The sequence below is a fragment of the Arachis ipaensis genome, chromosome B3, assembly GCF_059453495.1.
Source record: "Arachis ipaensis isolate K30076 ecotype BB chromosome B3, ASM5945349v1, whole genome shotgun sequence".
NCBI classification, from domain to species: Eukaryota; Viridiplantae; Streptophyta; class Magnoliopsida; order Fabales; family Fabaceae; genus Arachis; species Arachis ipaensis.
Genome location: NC_142438.1, coordinates 10025024 through 10046434, shown reverse-complemented (window position 1 = coordinate 10046434; position 21411 = coordinate 10025024). Strand labels below are relative to the sequence as shown.

Here is a 21411-nt window from a genome sequence, read left to right as displayed (position 1 = left end):
AAGTATGGACAAATTAAACTCATCTCTAATTCAGGTTTTCTGAAATTTAACACGACTCATATCTATTTATTTGTAAATAAAAGGGATTTGTGAGGTAAACAAATTCCAGTGTTGTTAACAGAGTAGGCTAGTAGCTGGTACATATTACAATTCCCTTGATCACATATGAACTGAAAAGAAACAATGATATAGAACTTTGCATATTTTGTATTTTTTATGTATATAATTTGAGAAAAGACTCAACACTTGTAAAAAGGACTACAGAAGAAGACTATTGATTTGATCTATATTACATGAATATTTCAAACACAGGACAATAATCACAATATAGAAAGGCTCAGGACATGAGTACACAACAACAAAAGGTGGAACAAACTAATTCTAAACCCCTATAAAGAACAGAAAATACATATCCAATAATGTTGATGTGGAGCAAACATCAAAATGTTAAATCAAAAGGGACCCTGTTTAATTGGGTGTTCCGGTAATTTCTTGTTCACCAAGAAATGTCTAATTAGCTGAAGAGCTTGCTTAGGACGAAAAGTTGGAACCTGATGACCAGCACCTCTTACTGTAACAAAAGTGAGCCCATCATAGTTAATCGTCCATCCTCCCACCTGTAAAAATACAATATTCAAACCATATCCCATAATATATAATTGGTTTAATTTCTCTATCAGTTCCTATAGTTTCATCGAATTTTTAATTAGATTCTTATACTTTTTTTCTTTTCAATTAGGTCTCTATACCATATCAGATTTTGTAACAAGTTCCTACTGTGACAAAAACGTTGAAATTAACAGAATATTCTGTTAAACTATACAGAATATTCAGTCAAGTGTTAGACATATTCGTTTTGTTTAATGGAATAATTCTAGCGTTTTTGTCATAGCAGGGACTTAATTACAAAATTTATTATGATATAAGGATTCAATCGGAAAAAAAAAATATAGAGACCTAATTAAAAATTCAGCCTATATAATTTAATCATTGATCATAAGTTGTGCAAAATCTAACAATTTACCTGTCTGCTGGTATACCAAGGAGTCCAATCTTGAACAATGCTAAGCCCCAATTTTCTCAATGTTAATCTTGTGGAAGTTACAGGGATTCTTCCATCGGTATCTCCACTATATAAGTGAATTACAAAATGGGAAAATAATTATTGTAATGTCACAGTTGAAATTAAAGAGAGACTAGTACAATAGTATGCATGAATGATGCAATATCTTTTTACCTGAAAACCCATATGCGAATTCCACCATCAACGAGCTTCTTGAGAATAGGAAGCATGGACTGAGGTGACCCATTCCAAGTGTTGATTTGATCACTAAGGGGAAAAAAAAAACAATGAGAACATACATAATTCAAAACAGAACAATTTGACGTCGTTTAATTTATGTAGCTGATACCTGCAGTGAGTCCATTTGTAGGGAATTTTGGAGACATTGGCATGTAGTGCCTCTTGCACTTCCGGCCTATTTAGATATGCTGCGGTGTAATCTGATGCACAAGGATCATATCCACTGGCTGGTATTTGATGCCACATTTCCTGTTCAAAACAACAATAAACTAGGTTGGGTGAGTACCAAAAAATAACATAATTAAATTAAATTAGTGACAAAAAGAAATGAAATGAAATCTCACAAATTTAGAGAAAGTGTGAGGAGCAACGCCCTTGATAACTTTAGGGGTATTCCTTCTGGTGGAGCTGTTGGTGTTAGTGAAACACATTGGAGTGTATAAGCTATACATGTCAATGATTTTATACACATCAAAATACTTCTTGAGTGCATCATTGCATGGCTTTGATAGACCTTCATCTGTTAGATTTGCATATCTGAAGTCACAGTTTGATGTGATATTATGGTATACACCATCTGATAGCACAGCATGGTCCCATGCATAATCTACCATTCCCTTTTGATCTGTTTCATCATCCAATAGTGCATTCCCAATCTGCACATACATATATACAAGTGTGTCACATTAACATTGTTATTTAATTCTATGATTATATTATGTCAGTTAATTTCTTATTTTGTCTATTCTCGATGATAAAATTCTTCAAGAATATAATTATAAGAATTTTGCTAGGGAACCAATGGAGTATTTGTACAATGTGTACGAATGGGCTGGTTATTTTGCCCAATAAATTAATGGACTGTATAATTATAATGATTGAAATTAGTTAGAAGATTTAGATAGTTGGTTATATTTTCTATAAATTAAGATAGATTAATGGGTGCGTGTTATGGTGACTTCAACTAATCAACTTCCACAACAATTAAAAAATGTTATTAAAATAATACTTTTTAATATTTTAGAAACACTTTTTTATTTAAAAATAAAAATTAAAAATATTATAAAAATATAAAAAAATGTATAACTTATTTTAACTTATTTAAAAATGTATAAAAAATATTATAATACATTTTAAATATTACTAAAATTGTATAACTTTTTTTTTAACGGTATTTTTTAGTTCGACATCAAGGACTAATTCGTCGCGGATCTAAGCTCCATTTAAGGATTTGTCATTGGGCAATGAATTACTGCATGAACAAGGCAGGATTCAAACATTTTGACACTTGCTTAAACAGATGAATGAGTTGACTACTCGACTAACTCAAGTTGTATAACTATCATGATACTATATAATAACCACCTTAGACTCCATCTTATAATTAGTTTCTTTATTTTAGTAAATTTTTACTTTTGCTTCTGTTTTCGATTATTTTCTTCTCTTACTCTATTATCCCAATTTTTAACATAAACTTATTTTAAATTTAGTTCATGCTTTATTTAATGATAAATAAGATATAAATCAACACAGTATTTCACGTATTAAATATAAATAAAACAAGAAATTATTAATTAATGCATAGTTTGAGAAAAGAGGAAGATTGTATTCACCATGAATCCTTTGAATTTAATGTAGTCTTCCTTGGAAGGATCACGATTGTTATCAAATATGAGCTCTGAAAGTTGAGGAACATAGTGCCCTAAAATGTGGCACAACATAAACAAAAATTATTTGAAAATTGAAGAAGCCAAAATCTAAAGTATTCCATAAAGAAATGGATTATGTATAGTGTTGTAGAAGTTTATATATGTTTATGTTAATAATAATATATACCTGCATAGCTTTCGCCTGAAATGTAGAATTCGTGTGATCTAAATTGTGGAAATCGCTTAAACCATTTGGTGATAAAAATGTGAGAATCAATAGCTGGCCATGTAACACCAAATCCAAAAAGAGTTAGACTAAGTATAATTAAAATATAAATCCTAAGATTATTTTATTTGATGGTAGAATTACCAGTAATTTTGTCACCAAGAGCCTTAATATCACTGCTGGTGTTGGTGTAGGAGAATCCCACTCCCACAGGGGATTCCAAAAACAAAAGATTTGCGGCTGTATAAGTCAAAATCGTCAAAAATTAATATGGATTGTTCCATTATTTAATTAATTAGGTTTTTATTACTATTTTTAATATGCCTCACAAGTCATAGTTCCTTAAATTATTGTATGTATATGACGCCATTTTATAACATAAAATTATTATGAGGTTATCTATTAAGAAAACAATTCCATGAAGTCTTAATTTTACTACAATAGAAGAAAAATGTTTGGTTCTAGTCATGTATGAGTATGAATATGCAACACAACAATAAAAATGAAATAAAAATTTGAGTAAACACCTAAACTAAATAGTTTTTAAAAATTTTAGATCAGATATTTTCGTATGCAATCAATATTTATTCTTTAGAAATTATTGAGAATTATTATAGAAGATTAATTAATTTTTTTATTATTTTTAATTAAATTTTTAATATATATATTAGACAAATAAATTTTTAATAAATTTTAGTATAAGACGATTACATATTCAAAAAATACACTATAAAAATAAATTTGTCATTTTCTTAAACAACTGAGAGAATAATTATCTGACAAAAATAATTTTCGAGATTTTTTAGAGAATAAAAGATTATTGAGAACTAAAATATCTGATATGAATTAATTTTATAAGATCAATTGGGAAGTGTATTCTATAAATTTTGTGATTTTGGAAATTAAATATATATTCATCATTATATCCACGAACCTTTGTTCCAAGAATAAGGGTTCAACTTTAGCTTTGGTTGGCTGCTATTTTGGGGAAAGAAGGGTCCTAGTTCCTCTGCTTCTCCATAACCAATTGAGGAACAGCCTGGTCCTGAAACAATGATATGATAGATAAAACTTTTTCAGTAACATTCATTTCACCAATGTACAATTACCATCACAATAGTTAATAACTTAATATAATGGGTCATCAATTCATGTAGCAAATTACAAAGTACTTCTTATTTACTTTAATTTTAATTAAAAAAATACACTATATACTATGTATTCAATATTTAAAAAAAAAAGATGGACTTTTTAATTTTTCAAATAAAAGTTTTATTAATTTTAAAAAAAGTTTTATTAATTAATCAATACCATATATGAATAAATATATTTAGACTTTAGAGTTTCTTTGTCAGATTTTGTTTATGATATTGGAATAGCAACGGCATTTTTTTAAAATGTGAGTTGATGGGGTGTTATTCTCAAATGTGGAATCGTTTAATTAGATAAACAAAAATTAAACCGTCCGATTTGTGAGAAGTACAGAAATTGGACCATTCGATTTGTGAGGATACAAAAATCGAACCGAAGGATTTGTGAAATCAGACCGAGGGATTTGTAAGATAACAGAAATCGGATGGAGAGATTTCTGTTAAAAAAAAAATTTGAAGTATAAAAATCAGACACTCTGATTTATGTATCTTCCACCCTTTTAAAAAACATTAAAAATTATAATGTTAAGGTATATCACCACTTTTACTTTCATATACTAAAAAAGAGCCTTCCTTTGTTAGTATGAAATTGAAGGAGTATATATATTCACGTGCACATGTTTGTTGAAGAAAGTAAATCTAGAGGCACAAATTCAAGAAAATAAAATGATGATAGGGTTGGGCAGTTAATAATTATAACTACGAACTTTAGAATTATTTCTAAAGTGACTTTAATTTTCACTGTTAAATAGGAGATGAAATTCATTTTGTGGGGCAAGTATATTATTATTGATGAACATCTCATGTGATTTAACGTCTGATTAATTACGTGTGTGCAAACAATAATAATTTCCTTCTAGAAAATTTATTTGGTAGAATCATTATTAATTCGGTTGGTCAAACCCTTGACAAGAAAAGAAAATTATTGGTTTAATTATATAATTTAAGTTTATTTCATGCTTTAATTTTCAATTCATTAAACAAAAATCTTCTACTTGGTCTCAACTATAGACTATTATATTGGATTATTAGATTGGTCCTTACTGAAATCAATGGATGAGAAAATATTTAGATTATCCTTTCCCCTTCTCTCATATTTCCCGTTCTTCATAGTCATCTTTGGCTCAAATCATAAATGCAATAAAACTATATTCAATACATTGATGTGAATGCATAACTAACTTTGAAAGTAACATTCATAAAGGGCGATATTTGCATAGAAACCATCTTAGTCACATTTGATAATATACATGATTATCATGACTATCCTCTTGTACATGAAGTTTTATATTAATCAGCAACGTATATATTCCAATTTCCAACTCGGATTATTATTATTATTATATTAATTCATTTTTTAAGATTCCAAAATTGATTTGATGTATTAGTTCCATTTTGCCGCGAATTTTCTAGCTAGATTATTGCTTTGATAAAATCAATCATTGTCTGTGGGGGATTTGTTTGACAATTTTCAATGAAGATATGGAAGTTATACCTACATTACATTCTGTGCATTATTTAATTAGAATAATGTTAGGAATTTTTTTAAGTTAATATTAGCTCATTTTTTAAATTGTTTTAAATTATAAATCTTAAACTATAAAACTAAATTATAAACTCTCAATTTAAATTCTCCAAAAAAATTAAACAATTTTAGAATTAAAAAAATTTACTAGTATTAACTAATTAAAAATTAGTTTTTTTTATATTTTTTTATATTTAATTATTATCGATCAACGTCTGTTTATATTTTAAGAATTTTTAATAAAAATATTCGTAATGCAAGTAAATAATTTTTATATATATTTTATATTATTAAAAATCTAAAAATAATTTTCTTTTAAAAAAAATATTTTTCACTGAGGGCATTCGTAGATAGTTAATTAATAACCTTCTCAATAAATTAAGATTATCATCAGCTTAAATATTGTTATCAAACCCGGTTGCATTATTTAGAGTTCAAAGTTCAAAGTTCAAACATATGTATTTATCAAACCACTAAAGACAAAATAATTTGATGATGACGTTTAGTTTAGTTTGTATTTTTTCTACGAGTAATATTAGAAGATCAACGGAATTTATTATTTTTAGATATTAGTTAATTGTCAATATCTAAAAATATAAACTAAAAATATATTATTAGACTATTAACAATAGACTAAAAATATTAAACTGATAGTTGAAAATGTTAAAAATGTCAAAAACAATAAATTTTTGTTAGTTCTTAATTTTTTTTTAATTTATCTATTTTCCTAATAATATTCTTTAAATTATGGAAGGACTACTAAGGATTGGATAGGGTATTCTCCCTCATATTTCCCCCCATTGTTAATTAACAATTCTTTTTTCTGAAATATCAATTTGCTATTAGTCTACTTAAATTGTGACCGAAGATAATTTAGTTTTTTTTATCAATTTTTTCTTAGTCATTTAACGGATTAAGAATAAATCTATTATAAATTTACGTAATTATTAACTATTTGTCATTAGTCAATAAATTACTATATACATAAAATTAAATTTAAATTTTTAATATTTATTTAAAAAAAAACAAATAAACTAGCTGACCAACCAAAATTGATTCCCTTATAGATTAGTATTTTATATAGAGGAGTAGCAAAACAAACAAGAAAAATTGGCATGGTTTTAAAAAGGTGTGAAGGTATGGTGCTAACTTAACGTTGCTATCAAAGGTGGGGCTTGATCTCTTGGATACAAAGCAATATTTATTACTCTTATGAAAAATCATTATGGCTATTCCTACTGCTGCAACTTGAAGCCACTGACTTCAACTTATTAGTCAATTTTTCCAGTACCCGCATGCCCACTTGACCATCTTCAATTATTATTGTTAAAATATAATTAGGATGAATTAGTATCAATTAGTATTATTTAGCATATCTGAATATTTATTATAGGAGATTACATTTTTATTATTACGATTCTCTTAGTACCTATAAATATTTTTTTATATTGTATCATTCCAAACAACTTAAACAGACAACTAGAATACAACTCAATAATACACTTTTCAGATTACTCTCTCAATTTCTTGTTTCTAACAATTATTATTACACACTCAATACTTTTATTACGTTTTATTAATTTGTTCACTATATATATATATTAGGCCACAGTCATTGGAGATTAAACCTTAGCTTCATCTTCAATCTTTTCCCTTTGCTTTTCTCTTTGTAACTTTCTTTGTGTTTGCATTTTCATGGCCAAACTAAACTATAGGGTTAAATGCTCGTTGGCTGAAAAGTTATTATGTAAACCCTAAAACTAAACTAACTATAATTCTTAGTATTAAAAAAAAGTAACTATAATGTTGTTTCTCTCTAACTTTGAATATGTTAAGTTCGTTGCAAATTTTTTTTAGATATCTGATCTTCAATTATTAGGATAAAAGTAGTAAATTGTATTATATTTTGGAGAATCTACATAAAATTTTAGGTTCTTATTCACATAGAGAGAGAGAGAAAGAAAATACAGAGATATATACAAGAGTGTGTGTAAAATATTATGGTAGGTGTCTTTTTTTTTTCCTTTTTATCTTTATTTTGTTTCACTCTGTATTTTATGTAGCTTTTAAATATGTATGAGAGTGAAAACTAAATTTTTATCCGATCTCCTATGTGTTATATATTTTTCTTTTTGTTTAATAAATTATTATTAAATTCGTGTATTTTTTTAGACCAAACTTCATGTGAATAAATTAGTAATATAAAAAGTAAAATTTTAATTGTTTTAATATTAAAATAATAAAAGTTATGAATCTAATGGTTATTATTTAATTTTTATTTTTTTTGTCTAATCAATTTTCTCATTTTAAAAAATTATTTTAATTACTAACTTGAATTGAGTTGTATTAATTCATTGTAGAATAAATTACCCAAAACATACATTTTTTTTCTGTTTCTTTTTTCAACTTATACTCAAATTCATTAATAATGATAACATGACTCTGATTTTTATTAGGATGTGGCAAAGTTGGATTTTGCTTACTTATGTTTCTAATGTTGTTTTTCTTGTAACACTTATACTCTTTGACAAGGCCCTGCTTTTGGTAGCACAATAATGTTGTAAATTCAAAACCAATGGATATGATTTGAAAACTAACTTATAATATAATAGTGTTTTTGGGACTAACGAATTATAATTCAAATAGTATATTTTTTTATATTTATTTAAAAATTATAGATTCGGCTCTCATTTTTAATTTATCTTTTAAGTATATCCATTTTGAATTTTTTTTTAATTTTTGCTATAAATTAAATAATTGTCCTTTAAAAGAATCCAGTCTAAACTTTTTCACCAACTCTTATTCAGTATAACTAATTAAAAATGTTTTTAGTTTTAATATTACCACTATCAATGACTTAATGTTGATGGCAATTTTTGAAGTATTTTTTAATTTAGTAATAACGTACATTTAATTATTTTCTTAATATACGTGTAAATTTAAAATTGGACGCATCATTGATACTAGATACAACAGAATCATACCTTCTAGGAACAGATATGTTCATAATATGAAATATTTTTTCTAATATTTTATTTTTTAGATTATGGAAAAAATAATTAACATACCTTTATTTTCTGTTTAATTAGTTTTAGTTCTGTTTTTTACAAAAAAAAATTCAGAAAATAGAAAATATAAAAATATCAAATATCACAAATTATTTCACAAATAAAAAAGAAATTAAAATTTTCAATATGACTTAGGATGAGTTTGATAAGTCTTATTAGTGATGTGCTTAAACTTTTTAAAAGAATCAATTATCTTTGGAAAAACAAAATACTCAAGAGCTTATACACTTTTGACTTTAAAAATTAGGGAGTGCTTTTAAGTTGAAATCATTTGTCAAAAACTGAAAATAATTTTAAAATTAAAACATCTAATATAATTTTATCAAACACTATTATTATTGTTTATATTTATTAAAAATTATTTTTAACTTTTATGTTATTTTATCAAATATATATGGCCTCTACAACTTTCAAAAAATCATTTTTAAGAAACTAAAAAGAATAAAAAACTTTTGAAAATATATTAATTTTATGAAACACACGATTAGTCCATTACTATCAAGGATAATCATGATATTGTGATGAAGTGTTTGTGACATAAATCTGGGCATTATTAACATAGTGGCGTGTACTTGGCAGCTTGTTAATTTCATGTATGTGTCTTCATCCATGATCGTTTTGAACGGATCTAGTTTTTTTAATGCAATTATTGTTTCCAACTAACTTAATATATTAATATTACACATATATAGTACTGTCAGTCATTGTTAAACAATGTTCCTGATTGATATGAATATACATACGTACTAAGACTACTAACTATAATAATTTTTAAAATTTAAATATTAATTAATGTATAAGATTATATTAGATTTTTTAATTTTAATAAGTATAAGTCAATTTTTAAAAACTACTCCTTAGATGTTTTCAAAAACACTCATTGTGTTTGCATTTTTTTAAAAAAAATTATCAAATTAAGCTTAATATTAAATAATGCTATATATTTAAATATTTTTATTAATCAAACTCAACCAAATTTATTTGACATAAAAAAAATTAATTATAAATAACATTATTCTAAATTTTATACTCTTATCATTTAATTTGACTGGACATAATATTATTTATTAATATTCTATATTTCTAATTTTCTATACAACCAACTATCTGCTAACATAATAACATTCATTGTCATACTCATTTTATTCTTTTTCGTTTTTTTTTAAGCATACAATCATTCCATACAATTAAAACTGTTAATAAACTCCAAAGGCTGCTACCCAATCGAAAATTTGTCTTGTATGCTTATTTTATTTTGGACAAATTAAAAGCCTCTTGGTCAATTATATAACCAACACTCTTAGATATAGCGTTTGTTTTAAAATATTGGAACGAAAATTAGAAAACTAAAACTCAGTATCTGATTTAGAGATTGGTACTAAAATTTTAGTTATTGTTTTCAAAATTTTAGTATTTTAATATTTTCAAAAAGTAGGGACATAAGAAACTGAAATTTTTTAGAACAGATACTAAAATTTTAATAACATTTTATACTTAAAATATCTTCATTTCAATTAATTAATTTTAACTTTATTTTTTGTGTAAATTAAATTATAACTTCATTTTTATTTCAATTTTTATCTCCTACTTTATACCAAACACAATACTAAAACTTATTTCAATCTCTATCTCTGAGTCTTAGTCTCTCATTTAAATGCTACTTTAAAACATTCTTAAATAACATGCATTAATGTATCCATAATTTTTATCCATTTATAAATAAATTTATTAGATATATATAAAAGAAATATAGAAGACTTTGGACAATAAACCTTTTTTTTGAAATATCTTTTATTATATATAATTTACAAAAAAAAAATTATTTCTACTGTATTAAATATTAAAACTTAAGATACATATTTAATCTATAAAAATATTGACTATATAGGTGCGTCAGTTCTTATTAATAAGCTAATAAATTTTATGTAATACAGATAGAAAATCATGAGTAGATGCGAATGTGTTAAAGTTAATAAAATGTATAAAATTTGAGTGTACGTGTTAATGAAGTTTTTGCCAAAAGGTATTAGAATCTAGAATCAGCATTTCTGACTTTTGTGAAATGAAATATCAAACGCAATTGAGGTTTTAGTTCAAGCATAAATTATGTGCCTCTTAATATGTTGTATCTGAATTTAAAATATGGCAATTTAAATATTGGATATGTAAACCTATAGTGTAGGTGAATTTGTAATGTAATGTCTAAAATTAGGGTTGTCTAAGTAGTGATTCAATGCCAATAAGTAATAGTTCAAATGGCATAGACTCCCTATATTCAATTAAGAGATTGTGAGTTCGAGTCTCCTATCTTTCCAAATTTTGCCAATAAGTTATAACTCAAATGACATAGTCTTCCCATACTCAATTAAGAAGTTGCGTGAATTAAAACTATATACTAAACAGAAAGAAGAAAATAGAACAGAGGAAATAGATAGATACCTCCATTGAGCCAGAGAAGGAGTGGTTTGTGTTCAGGTTTGTCGGTAGCCTCAAAGAACCAGTAGAAGAGTGCTCTTCCATGAGTCTCATTGACAGTGATGTAACCAGCGTATTGCTTGAACTTCACCACAGGCTGCCCCGGTAGCCTGTAAACTCTATCAGCCTCTTGTTCTGCCAGCACCGAACAAAACACACCCAAAGCTTCATTGCCAAATAGCAACAACAAAACCAAAAGAATATTATTATTGAATCTAATATCTGAACACAAAGCCATATCTGATATCTCACGAATGTGGCTTGTGCTTTGGTATAAATAAGAATCAGAGGGTTGGATAAAGAGGTAATTAATAATTATATATATTATATATTAATGAAACTCATGTATGTGTAATTTAGTATTTATCTTGTGAAAACTACTTTGTTATAAGTAGTAAGTAGTGTGGATGGCATGAACTGTACCACATATAATGAAACAGGGAAATTTATTAATTAATTTGTGTATGTATTTTGTCATTGGCTCATTGCTTTCAATACAATCAATACGAACAAGATGGACTTTTTCAAACCTGTTTAATGTTTATTCATTGATTGGATAGGATATGATCCTACGGCCATCATTTGCGGACTCGTCAATTGCTTTTCCTTTAAATCTTTGAATATTCTCCTCCAATGCATTCGGATCAATTCATCTTGCGTTTCTTCATCCACTTAATTAAATTTAGATTATAATAATTAATAACTAATTAAAGAGTCGTAGCAAATTTTATTTAGATTTTTTTTTTTAATTTAGAAACTGGCATTCGACTATAGTGAAGGCAAATATCCGGGACATACATACAACACTTAATTATGTAGGGAAGTTTTGTAACAGTTTTGTTCTTCAAGTATTGTATACTTGTATGAGTTTGAAAAAATATTTTATTATTTATTGTGATGATAAATATTTAATTGATTGATTAAGAATTGATTCTAATTTATAGTGTAATTATTTGTGTTATTAAATTTTAGAATTAGCATTAATATGTATGGTGATTTGATTTGATTTAGAAAAAATCAACCATTAAGAATAAGATATCAAATATATTAATGCTACCAAATAAAAAAGAAAACAACCATGACATTAATATTATGTCTATTTTTCTCGTAATTGTCAGCATTAATCTTTTTGATATCTTACTCTTAATAGTTGATTCTTTCTAAATCAAATCAAATCACTATATATATTAATGTCAATCCTAAAACTTTATAACATAAATATCACATTATAAATTGGAATCAATTTTTAATCAATTAACTAAATATTTTTTATCGTAATAAATAATAAAAAAAATTTTAAACTCAACAATTTTCTCCTTCAAAGTTGTAAAAATCAGATTAAACCGACTAGTTTGACAAAAAAGCTAATGAACTGTACCTACACTAATAATTCGATCTAATTTAGTGTTTTAACCGTTTAAAAAAATAAATCGGTCAATAGAAAGACCAAATTAACAACCACTGCACCAATTTATTTTCAATTATCTTTTATACTTTTTAAAGTATATATTTTAATTTTATATAATATCCTAATTAATACACACACATATATATATATACACACAAAAATATTTAATTTAATACTTTTTTATATTCAATATTTTTTAAAATAATTATTTTTTAATTGTATATTTAAATTTTATTAAACATCTATAAATTAAAAATTAAATAAAAACTTTTATTAATCATAAAATACTTTTGCTATTTATAATTATATGATCTATTAATATTAATTTTTTTTCAACACATACTTGAATAATGTAATAAGTACAAATTAATTGATGAATTACTAAAATAAAAAATAGTAACTAATTTAATATAAAAATAAAATAAAAATTACTTATTCTGAAAAAAAAAAACTTGTATATAATTATTTAATTATATAACGATACTCAAACTTTGAAATTAATTTTTGGATATAGTTTATGAATTGTTATTTTTATTTTGTTAAATTAAAATATTATTATAGTAGTACTGACTAATTTTATATCTATCTTTATATTAGTATTTAGAATTTGAGAGTTGATCAATAAAGAATCTCTTTGGGTAAAAGTACTTCGTAGTAAGACTTAGTTTGGTAATGCATTTACTTTTCAAAAGTACCTTATAAAAGTTAACTTTTAAAAGATGGCTTTTTAAAAGTTGTAACATTTATGTTTGGTAAATCAAATAAAAAATAGCTTTCAATAAACACAAGCAACATCAATTGCGTTTGGTAAAATAGCTTTTAAAATTTAAAAATACTATAATAGACATAAATATAAGTATTAAATTTGAAAATTAGTTAACATATGAGGTTATATTAGACTTTTAAATTTTGAAAAAACACAAGCCAACTTTGAAAAGCTCTATCTTAGGTGCTTTCGAAAGTACCCCGATCTTTTAAAAGCTGCAAGCACAAGCACATGGTCTTTTTGATTTACTAAACACAAAATGAGAAGGTTGAGCTTTTAAAAAGTACAAACACCTCTTCGAAAAGCTTTACCAAACCAAGCCTAAGTATGGCTGCAGGGAAGCATTGGTGCCTAAAGTAAAACTGAAAAACAGTAGCTCTAATATGTGGAAAGGTATCGTTAAAATATGGAATGAATTCACACCTCACCTAATTTGGAGGGTAGGTGACGATACCTAGAAGTTTAGCACTCTAAACCAAATTCTACCTAGTGAAACTATCGTTATGATAAAATCAATTAAAGCACTCCAATGGAATTTAGAAGATGATATGATTTGTTGGATCCCCTCAGGTATATGAATTTTTTCTATTAAATCCACATATTTAGTAATATACCAATCTAACCTAAGCAGTGTAACATCCCAACTTTTTGAATCAAATCATTATTTAATAACTAATTAATTAATTAAAATGGTAATGATTTAAGATTTGAATTTAAAATTTAAACATATGAAAGCACTAGTGGTAGTAAATCTCTAACCGACAATAAAACAACCTTTTAAAATATAGTCATAATTAATTCTACATTTATTAGATTTGAATGATATTTAGTTATATGAAAAGATAAGAATACTAGCTCTATTCCTTAAGTTCAGTATAAAATCAAATTCAAATTAAATTAGATAGATAAATCGGTTACGAGTTCAGAGTAGAAAATCGCGCTCTTATCAGCCAGCCTGATATACTAACAGTATTTCGGGAATATCTCAAGCTGTGGTTATCCGATTTACTTTGTTTAAGATTCGTTTTAAAGCTCATTCAATTCTCTATAAATTTGTCTCTAATAGCTAATTCCAAATTCCAAACGTAGAAAAAGTTATAGGGCTCACAAAGTGACGATCCAGATTGAAGATTTCACCTAAATGCCTCCTAACATAATCTGCACATGCCCGAGAGCTATTTGATCCTTCCTTTCTCATTATATACCCTTTTTCTATACAAAACATTCTAGTATACACAAAGTCTAGCCATGAAACAAGTCTCTCTTCACTAACAAAGCGCATCTATTTGCATCGGAATACCTAGCGGAACTTCACTCGAGGTAAGGGGTTTTTGTGCTAATTTTTATATGTCATGTTTTAAATGTTTTCGAACATTGATGTTAGCTTTATTTGCATGTCATGGTAGAATGTCTCTTTCCTTCATACGCATTATGTATTATAATAACAATCTTATGTGCATTAAAGAACTGAGGGAATGATCCTTCGGTAAGGGAAGGTGACCCCCAAAGACAAGATAATCGAGATGATCCTTCGGTAAGGGAAGGTGATCGAATCGAGATGATCATTCGGTAAGGGAAGGTGATCGGCAAACTTTTGGGAACCTTCGGTAAGGGAAGGGGACTCCCATCAATTTTATATAATAAGATATATTTGTTGATATAACTCTTTTCTTGTGTATGTCTAAATAATATTGATTGTAAATTGAACTGAGGGAATGATCCTTCGGTAAGGGAAGGTGATCGCCAAAACGTTTGGGATAAGAACCTTCGGTAAGGGAAGGGGATTCCCACTTTTTATACCGGTTTGAGCTCAATACCTTCCATAAAAGCTACGAGAAAAAGTAATGAAAAGTACAATGAAAAGTGTGATCATGATTGTTCTTCTTTTATCTTTTTGATTTATGATTATGTTTATTATTGCATTCAAAGATCATTCTTTTATCCAAAGTTCCTTTTTGTATGATGTATGATACTGTTTAAGGTCTTTATTTTATTCAGATCTATTTTGTTTGACTTACCTATGGCAATGTTACTATTCTTCTCTTGTTTATTATTTATTTTGCCTTGCTTTATGGCCTATGAGAATATCATACCAAGGTTTATGAGTTTACATTTATATGTTTTAACGCTATAGGCATTTTGTATGCATTACACATGTCATAACATAAGTAAACGAGAAGCATCTAAAAGTCACACCACTCCGACTAATCAAGACTTTTGAAAATAATAATTGAACAACATTGCATCATCACTGTTTTTATTTTAAAAAAACTCGGAGTGGCTGGGGATGGATACGATGACACCATATAGATAAAAACTACTGAGAAACTTTTGTTTCTCACCCCTCTATCCGTACCATCTTCAGGAACGATGCAGTACGAAGCAATACAGTTGAGGTGAAAAGACAGGTGCACTAGTAGGAGCAAGCTACCGAGGATGTAGATACAAAACATTAAACGTTTACTTTAAGAAGGAAGAATATGCGATTGTTTTATCCATAGTTAAACAAAATAAGAGAATTAGGATTTCCTATGTGTTTTGTTTTATCCTTTTTGACTGATTGCAATTGTAACTATGATGTTTTCTTTTTTATTTGGTATGAGTAAAGCTTGTCATTGTTGTGCCTTCATAGTTTAGCACACTGGTTTTTCATGTTAGTATTTTCAAATCCACTTATATTTTTCAACTAGTAACTATTCTAATAAAAACTAATTATTCAATATATTTTATTTATAAATTATTTTACATAAATATTTCACCTTTGTTTTAAAAGAAAAATTTTGCAAGGTTTTGAATATCAGCTACTAAATATAATCCAAATAAAGCTTTAACTCAGTTTAAAAGTATTAGGGTGTTACAAGCAGTGAGTTTTCTTTTAATAAAATATGGAAACTCAATTTTTTCCAACGTCTGAGAGCCTTCACTTGGCTTCTATCTCAAAATGCCCTCCTAACTATTGAGAATAGAGCTATAAGAAGATTTACTGAAGTAGCAAATTGTCCAAGATATTCAAATAACCATGAGACTTTGTTCCATGTTATGCGCGATTGCCCTTTCATCAGCAGAACTTGGAAGAGCTTGGTAGCAATATTTCTTTCAGACTGATACTCAAGCCTGGATGAAAGAGAATTTGTGGAGATCTCATAACAAAAATAGAACCAGTTAGCCCATTATTTTTCATCAACACCTACAACCTAGCATGAAAACGTATAAATGAACTCATATTTCAAGACTCTCCCTCTAACCCTGATATATTACTTAATCAAGCTATTTAACTGGCCAAAAACTACGAGGATTGTCTCGCCATTTCTGAAGCTAGGGTTTCAACACTGAGTACCAGTAGAGAATATATGATTGGGTGGAAACTCCCAACTGAGGACTGGTTTAAGTTGAATGTTGATGATTCAGTTATCCCCTACCGACAAGCAAGGTGAGTTGTGGTGGTCTGATTAGGAACTGACAAGGCAGAACGATTGCAGGATTCATGATGAATTTGGAGAATTGTTCGATGACCTTGGCTGAGACATAGGGCTTGTACGCAGGGATTAAGCTGGCTCGTGACCTAGCCATTGAAAAGCTCCTGGTTGAGACGGACTCCCTCTGCGCTTCCAATTTTGTCCAGAACTTTGCTTCCTCAAGAGTTGCAGGAACCTCCTACTGCGTGCCATCAAGCTGCTTCTTGCTCATCCATGGAATGTTCGCGTCTCCCATGTCTACAGAGGAAAAAATTTCTGTGCAGATTTGTTGGCTAAGAAGGTTCATCTCTGTCAGATTGGGCTCACCTGTTTCTCTTCTCCTCCAGCGTTCCTTTCTACGGCGCTTATGGCGGATGCCTTTGGGTTAAATTTCTCATAGTGATTTCTATGTAGTTCTCTATTTTTGGGATTTATGCCCCTTTACTCATAAAAAAAAAGAATTTAAAAGTTGTTTGTTCTTGAAAGTTAATAAAGATATGAATTTTAAATTTTTGATTAATTCTTTTTTTTATTTACGTAAGATTGAATTAACCGATTGAACCAACAAAATAGTAATCTAACTAGTTTGATCACTGGTTCGGTTATGACAATTATGTCTCTCTTAATGACAAACATTTTAAAATAGGGAGCATTTAAAAAAAATTAATAAGAGTAGGATAACTTCCCTTTTATTTACAAAATAATTTTCTGTGAGTCCAAAGATTTAAGCTCCCTCATAATAGATGTAGCTAGACAATAATCATGACAATAATCCCAAATCATCCAAAATAAAGCCAAATAAAAAATTCTCAAAACATTTTGAGCATAAAGGTTTATAACATAAACTATAAGTCTCTCTATCCTTATTTTTTCTTTATTCCAATTACTCCTTTTTTTATCACCAAGGGAGCAAATTAAATACCTGCAAATAGGAGTGGCAAGCGAGCTAGTCTGTCCCGTTCCACCTCACCTCATCAAAAGTCCGCCTTATCCTACTTATTGAGGCGATCCCAAATTTTTATCCGCGCTGCCTACTGGCGATTGACGGGCTAAGTTCGTCAATTTTTTTTAATTATTAACCATTAAATATTAAAAATATATATAATTTCACCAACATCTCAATAAACTTATAATTTTTAAAGACATAAAAAATTATAATTTTAAATTCACAAACACTAAAGTATTTATAATTTTAAATATCTAAAACATAATCATTAACCAAAATTTTTTAAATAAAATAATGAAATCAATATTGTTCAACGCAAAATATTATCCAAAATATATAATTAAATATTGTCCAAATATCTAATCAATCAAATATAGTCAAAATTATAACTTAAAGTAAAATGAACAAACATTTTAAATACAAACATAAAAGTAACGTTCCAAATTCAATTATCATCTTAAAGCCAAAAATCCTGCCAGACAAGCTCGTCCCGTCCCGCCAAAATTCATTGATTAAGCGGTGCGGATTAAGCGAGCTTTCATATTATAGCAGTCTTAAATTTCTAGCTCGACTCGCTTTTTTTTTTTTGCGAGTTACACGAGTCGACACTGCGAATCTCGACCCGTTTGCCACCCCTACCTGCAAGCATAGGTTAGATACCACAAAAAAATAATAGCAGTAAAAAAAATATGAATTTAAAGCAGCATATGATCACACAACAAGACGTACGACCTCTTCATCATCTTACTTATCTCAAAAAATATTAAGACCTTAGAATATTGCTTAAAGAGGTAAGAATAGTAGATACAACGAAACAATTGGTAGTGTGACTTTTAAGCCATATAGATAAATGTGTGCTATGTGAGCATGAGGTGAGTGTGAAAAGTGAGAGAGAGACGAAAACGGTGCTTGCAGTTACAAGTGAGGGTTTGTGTGGGGTAAATGGCAAGCTAACCAAATTAGTTAGTGCCCAACGCTATATATATGGAAGATTACATCTGAACAATTTAGCTAACTAATTGCCAGCTAGACTAATACCTGATTGCTAATTAAATATCTAGTAACTAACTCATTTACAAATGAAGAAAAAGTAAAATATCAGCTAAGCCTATCATGTAACACGTGTAACAGCCCAGACCACCCGCTAACACGATATTGTCCGCCGGTTTTGCCTTTGACGATAGGGATAATAGCTGAAACCCCCCACACTCACTCGTCAAAACGCGTCATGCTAGGGAGAGGTATCCACACCCTTATATGACATGCTTCGTTCCCCTCTCCAACCAATGTGGGACCTTACAATCCACTCCCTAACCGAGCCCAGCGCCCTCGCTGGCACATCGATCTGGGCTCCGGCTCTGATACCATCTGTAACAGCCCAGACCACCCACTAGCACGATATTGTCCGCTTTGGCACACAAGACCTCACAATTTTGCTTTTGAAGATAGGGATGATAGCCAAAATCCCCCACACTCACTCATCAAAATGCGTCATGCTAAGAAGAGGTATCCATACCCTTATAAGGCATGCTTCGTTCCCCTCTCCAATCAATGTGGGACCTTACAATATGCCCCCTCAAACTGGCAGTGCTTGGTTGATGGAAATCAAGCATGCCAAGCTTGGATACACAAGAATTAAAAGGAGCAGTGGATAAGGGTTTGGTGAACAAGTCGGCAGTGTGATTACTAGAGCTGATTGGCAGAAGATGAACAAGACCACTAAGCAGCTTATCCCGAATAATGTTACAATCAATCTCAATGTATTTGGTACGTTCAGGGAACACCAAATTGGCTACGATGTGTCTAGCTGATTGACTGTCACAATAAATAGAAATGGGTTGCTGCTGGTCAAAGTGAAGATCGCGCAACAAGTAGCTGAGCCATTGAGCTTCACAAGTGGCTATGACGAGAGACCTATATTCTGCCTCGGAAGAGGAGCGGGACACAGTGGATTGCTTTTTGATCTTCCAAGAAATAAGGGAGGAACCCAAGAAGAAACAAAAACCAGTGATGGAGCGTCTGGTATCTGGACATTGATCCCAATCTGAATTGGCAAATCCAGAAATCCTGATATCAAAATCTACGGAGAAAAACAATCCTAAAGCCGGAGCGGATTTGATGTACTTAAGAACCCGATAAGCTGCTTGAAGATGAACATCAAAGGACTTGCATAAGAATTCGCTCAATTTCCTACAGCAAAACTGATATCGGATCGGGTTGGTTAGATATACCAACCTGCCAACTAATCTTCTATATCTCATAACATCAACAAGTGTAGTTCCTGATTCCTTAGATAGTTTGAGATTGTACTCCATTGGAGTGGTTGCTGGTTTGGCACCCAAGAGGCCACATTCCTCAAGTAAATCTAAGGCATATTTGCACTGATAAAGGGCAATACCCTTTGCTGTCCTTGCAACTTCAAAACCAAGGAAGTATTTCAAATTGCCTAAGTCCTTGATTTTGAACTGCTGGTCCATAACCAGTTTAATGAATTGGATCTCGTTGAGATCATTTCCTACAAATACTAAATCATCCACATAGGCCAAGATCACTGTAAAATATGATTCTGAGTTGAACTTGGTGAAAAGGGAGTAATCATTCTTTAATTGCTTGTAACCATGACTGAGAAGGACCGAACAAAGTTTGATGTTCCATTGTCTGCTTGCTTGTTTGAGTCCATAAAGAGAGTTATTGAGTCTGCAAACTAAGTCAGGATAAGAAAGAGAAAGACCGGGTGGTGGTTTCATGAAAACTGTTTCCTTGAGATCTCCATGGAGGAAAGCGGCATTGACATCAAGTTGATGACAATACCATCCTTTAATCGCTGTCAAAGCTAGAATTAACCTCACGGTGGTAATCTTAACAACAGGATTAAACGTATCTAGATAATCCAGGCTATATCGCTGTGTATAACCCTTCGCAACCAATCTTGCTTTGTATCTTTCAACTGACCCATCGGGATTAAATTTTGTCTTGAAAACCCAACGACAATCAATGGCTTTCTTTCCAGGTGGTAGAGGAGTGAGAGACCAAGTTTTCGTTTGTTCAAGTGCCAAAAGTTCAGTGTTTGTAGCCTATTTCCAACAATCTTGTGCAATAACTTTCTCAAAGGTGGTTAGTTCAATATTTGTAGAAACAGCTAGAGAAAAATTTAACTGGTTAGTGGACAAAGATGCATAAGACATTGAATTAAAAATAGGATATATGCACAACAAAAATCTTGCAAATACACTGGTGCTTTCCTAACTCTGTTAGATTGCCTAATAGAACGTGCATGAGGTGTAATAAAGGTCTCTGTCTGTCTTGGTTCATGCAATGATGGGATGTGTTGCGGACTTGATGCAGGGAGAGCTAATTGCCTATTACTAATGCTTGTGGCTGGGGTATCTAAAGGAGGTCGTGACTGGGAATCAGAAATGGCACTTGAGCTATCTAAATG

General features: G+C 29.2%; 1 protein-coding gene across 1 annotated transcript; it reads right to left on the bottom strand.

Annotated features, from left to right (window-relative positions):
• Positions 1 to 182: 182 nt before the first annotated feature.
• On the bottom strand, positions 183 to 11827 carry SCPL34 (serine carboxypeptidase-like 34). Its single transcript, XM_016331273.3, has 10 exons — positions 11362 to 11827; positions 4113 to 4223; positions 3323 to 3418; positions 3140 to 3232; positions 2917 to 3005; positions 1648 to 1959; positions 1413 to 1552; positions 1238 to 1330; positions 1025 to 1130; positions 183 to 617 (listed from the first exon to the last, which is right to left on the bottom strand). The coding sequence occupies exons 1-10, from the start codon at positions 11633 to 11635 to the stop codon at positions 453 to 455; spliced, it is 1479 nt and encodes a 492-aa protein (XP_016186759.1). The 5' UTR covers positions 11636 to 11827; the 3' UTR covers positions 183 to 452.
• Between the last annotated feature and the right edge of the window lie 9584 nt (positions 11828 to 21411).

Excerpts from the sequence above, each read along its gene's own strand:
- SCPL34 (XM_016331273.3), bottom strand. The coding sequence starts at position 11,635 with ATGGCTTTGTGTTCAGATATTAGATTCAATAATAATATTCTTTTGGTT. Across the intron at positions 3,419-4,112 it reads CCCTTATTCTTGGAACAAAG|CCGCAAATCTTTTGTTTTTG; the intron begins GTTCGTGGATAT and ends TGACTTATACAG. Across the intron at positions 1,131-1,237 it reads ATTCGCATATGGGTTTTCAG|TGGAGATACCGATGGAAGAA; the intron begins GTAAAAAGATAT and ends TCACTTATATAG.